Here is a 3,893-nt window from a genome sequence, read left to right on the forward strand (position 1 = left end):
TTTTCACGAAAAGTATTGCAACTGTAACTCATGTATAAAACACTTGAACAAAAAATAAAAATTATTGACATCTTATATATATTAGTAAAATATTTAATATTAACGTAGCACATTTAATTAATGCATACAATAAAAGAAAACATTAAGTATATGTTATTAAATATTTTTATCATCCAATTATCATTACACTTATCTTCCACAAAGGAATTGAAAATAAATTCGCATGATCTCTCCTTGGGGAAGGGATATGCTTTTAAAATAAGAATAATTGAACACAAAGTCTAAAACTCAAGGAGTTGCGGATGCATTTTATTTATTTTTAGATTAGGTAGGGTTTTGGGGAGTGGCATTTAGATCCAAACTCAAGTTGTCTTGGACGTGACCCTCTTTCTCATTCTTCGTGCCCTCCTTCACATCCTGCATGATATCTTTCTCCAACGCTGCCACGTCATCGCCGTAGCTCTTGAAGTACTTGCAATGGACAGAGTGAGAGCATGGAAGCTATGAAAGCTTCATTGGTGAGCCAAGATGAGTTGAACCGAGTTGGTGAAACCAGGTTGGACTTGGAACTCACTCTTGGCTTTCGTTGCCAATCGACCAATGGCAAGAAAACACATTAATTTTTACTGTTGTTCATATTTTTCTTATTTAATATATGTTTAACTTTGGGGTGAAATCATTAGTCAAACAGGAAAACATAAATATTGAGAGAGACTTTTTATTAAGGTGCAAAACAGATATACTATAACCGTATTCCAATCCATCATTTTTAGCCATGTACTAAGCTTGACGATAAAGTTCAATTTTCCCCATTGTCAACAATAATCATCAAAATATTAAGCACATATTGAGGTAGGTGTATTACAATTTATAAGTCACGTTCATGTTAATATATGTATATAAATAAATTACAAGGCCACATGATTAAAAATTTGGACAATTATTAACTTAGCAAAATTGTTATATACAAAGAAATAAGAAAATGAAATGAAAAGCGATATCACGTCGCAAAAATATACTTAGCAAATACTAACAAAACTTTAGTGGCAGAACAACAAATGTAGCTCTTATTTATTTAGCAAAGGAAATGTTGGTGGTGCAAAGGAAGCCCTCTTGACAAACCTCCCCTTCATTCTGGGTCTCTTCTCAGCATTCAATTTCCTAACTTCGTACCTTATTTTCTTCGAGAACAACCTCGTTCGGCGCTTCTCTCTGTATCTTGACACCCTCGCCTCTCTGCCCCCGTCTATTATCACTGGATGAATCCCAAATCCACCCATTTCACCGCAAGGATGATGATATGCCGTTTCGCAACTTCCCTGGTTAATTAAAAACAGCACAAAACTTCATTAGTCAAACAAACATTCAATGTTCAATTTAACATAATAAAAAACAACCATCCATCATCAGCCTTCCCCCATCCCCACCTAACCAAAACTTAGCTTATTCCCATGTTTCAAATCAGACAAATACAAATAATCAATTTAGTATTTGCAATAAAAAATCTTTTCTTAGTTCTTGCCTTTGAAATTTCAGGGAACCAATTTGGTTAATTTAAGGATAAAACTTAGACCAGGTGCTTTTAGTTTTAGGATTCTCTATTCATAATTAAATTTTTATTTAAGTATCTGTGCATTAAAAAATAATGCAAGTTCTTAAGATAAAATTGTAATTTAAATTAAAAAATACTTAAAAAATCCACTTGACGTTTGTATTTAATCAAACAACTGTTAGATGAAGCAAAGAACACAACATTAAGTGGCAATGGCAATGACAATGAAAATAGCAATTTATAAGAAAATTGAGACATCAAAATAGTAAATATACCATGCATTGTTTCCAGCACTCATCAGGGTCCAAGTTTGGTTTGTCAGCGGTGGTCCACGGAGATTTTTGGCTAGCCCAGGCGATGATTACCGCCTCATAGTCTAGCTGCAACGAAATCTTGTTCTTTTTCACCTCATCATCATTCTCTTTCTTCGCTCCTAATTCATTCCCCAATCCCAAATCACAAACCTTCACCTCTTCACACGTTTCATAATCAAAGCTCAACTCAAACGATTGATCATCTCTGCCCACGACCATATCCATCTCCATCTCCACCAGAGGGCTCTCTTCCTGATCTTCCATCTTCACCTTCCCACTACCTACCGAACACTCCTCCTCTTTCGCATCAACCAATCCCAATTCTTCCATCCCCACGCACTCGTTTTCAAGCCCCCTACCCAACAAGCTCTCCACATCAGCAGCAAACTCAGCAAGTTCGGCATCAGAAGGAAGCATCCCATGCAAGTTTTCCATCTCACTGCTATTGCTACAAAAACCATTGCTTTGAAACCCTTTGTATTCAACCTCAGCAGCAGCAACTACTCCTTGATCAGTTGAAGTAACAGGAGAAGGAGAACTATTAGTCCCACATAGCTCAGCAACAAAAGGGTCGAATATGGGGACCCTATAAAGAAGCTGCTCCTCGTTCTCATCATGGGAATTCGCCTCCTCCGAACCCTCTTCAGGGACCAAATGGAAAGGGTTGTTGTTACGAGAATGTTTCCCGTGCCTCGGCGTTCGAGGTTTCTTAGTGTGCCACGTGGGAGGTTGTTGTTGTTGTTGTTGTTGTTCATCAGTGGACTTGTAGGACGCCGTTTTCAAGCGGACTCGTTCGTGTCTTCGAGCCAAAGGATTCGCGGAGTGAACAGAAGAGTCGCAGGCCTGGCAGAGAAAAGCATCATCGGCAGCACAGTACCAACGTGCACGTTTGGTTATGCAGCTGTCACATGCTCTTGCCGTTTTGGCCCCAACCGCGTTTGCCGCGTTCTTAGTAGCCGAACTCATTTGAAGCCAATACCAAAAAAAGGGGGGTTACAGTGTGGTTTTGGTAACAGGGGAATGATTGTTTTGATGGGAAAAAAAAAGGAGAGTGTAGCTAGGTAGCATGACCCACAAGAGGCGCTTTTGCAGTCCAATATAACAGGCTTTTGCACTTTTGGGACCTTGGAGAGTGAAAGAGATTGAAGGCCTTATCTGGTTTTTGATTGGTGGAACTAAGAAAGTTCATCCTAATCCCTGCTTTCTCATTGGCTGCCTCTCTAATCCAAGGGATTTCGCGTGGTGACCCACTTCACTTGCCAAGTGGATGAGCATGGCCTTTTTTAAAATTTTAATCCCATATCGGAAGGAATGGAAATTATCTGTGCGCGTCTTTTCCTTGCTAGGAAATATCGAGGGAGACGGTTTTGGTAGTTTGTGTCGCTTCAGCGTCACAGTTGGGTTAGGAGTGCATGACTTTCGTTCTGCGGTCCCGTTCACTTTTTTTTTCTGCCCTTTTACCAATTATTTCTGATTCGCAACAATGGAACCATGCCCAGCTAAATTCAATATGTCATGACTTGGATATATTGGATAATAGGGTCACACTCACATCCATTCCCATTTCTCTCCAAGCCATTCAGGCCATTAGGGTATGTAATCCATCAATTAAATGTGGTTACTTCATGACACGCGCATTAGGCCACAGTCTACTAGCTAGTAGACAGTAGTAATTCCCAAGTTGGGGGATATCAAACAAATTAAGATCACACGCGCATTAACACATTTCATTCATAGTTGGGGAAGAGTTTCGCCTCAATCATTTGGATCGGTTTAATCGAGACTTGATAGTCTAATTAAATCAATTTTATTATTAAATTGGTCACACAATTGATCTGAGATCACTCGATTAAACCTAACCAATTAGATACCAGATTTCGATTGAGTTGATTCAACCGGACCGATTTTACAATAAATAAATAAATAAAAATTAATCATCTTTACGACATCATTTTGATGTCTAATTATTATTTTAGATTTTGAAATATGAATAAATTTTTCTTATTCAAATAATGTTAATTATATAC

At 38.2% G+C, this 3,893-nt stretch overlaps 1 protein-coding gene across 1 annotated transcript; it reads right to left on the minus strand.

Annotated features, from left to right (window-relative positions):
• Window positions 1-861: 861 nt before the first annotated feature.
• Window positions 862-2,934, minus strand: LOC114369511 (zinc finger protein CONSTANS-LIKE 16-like). Its single transcript, XM_028326746.1, has 2 exons — window positions 1,828-2,934; window positions 862-1,319 (listed from the first exon to the last, which is right to left on the minus strand). The coding sequence occupies exons 1-2, from the start codon at window positions 2,830-2,832 to the stop codon at window positions 1,068-1,070; spliced, it is 1,257 nt and encodes a 418-aa protein (XP_028182547.1). The 5' UTR covers window positions 2,833-2,934; the 3' UTR covers window positions 862-1,067.
• Window positions 2,935-3,893: the final 959 nt, after the last annotated feature.

The sequence above is a fragment of the Glycine soja genome, chromosome 10 (assembly GCF_004193775.1).
Source record: "Glycine soja cultivar W05 chromosome 10, ASM419377v2, whole genome shotgun sequence".
NCBI lineage: Eukaryota > Viridiplantae > Streptophyta > Magnoliopsida > Fabales > Fabaceae > Glycine > Glycine soja.

Bases quoted from the DNA above. Each gene is read 5' to 3' on its own strand.
- LOC114369511 (XM_028326746.1), bottom strand. From the start codon at position 2,832: ATGAGTTCGGCTACTAAGAACGCGGCAAACGCGGTTGGGGCCAAAACG. The intron at 1,320-1,827 runs GTATATTTACTA...TTAATTAACCAG, and splicing joins AGTGCTGGAAACAATGCATG to GGAAGTTGCGAAACGGCATA.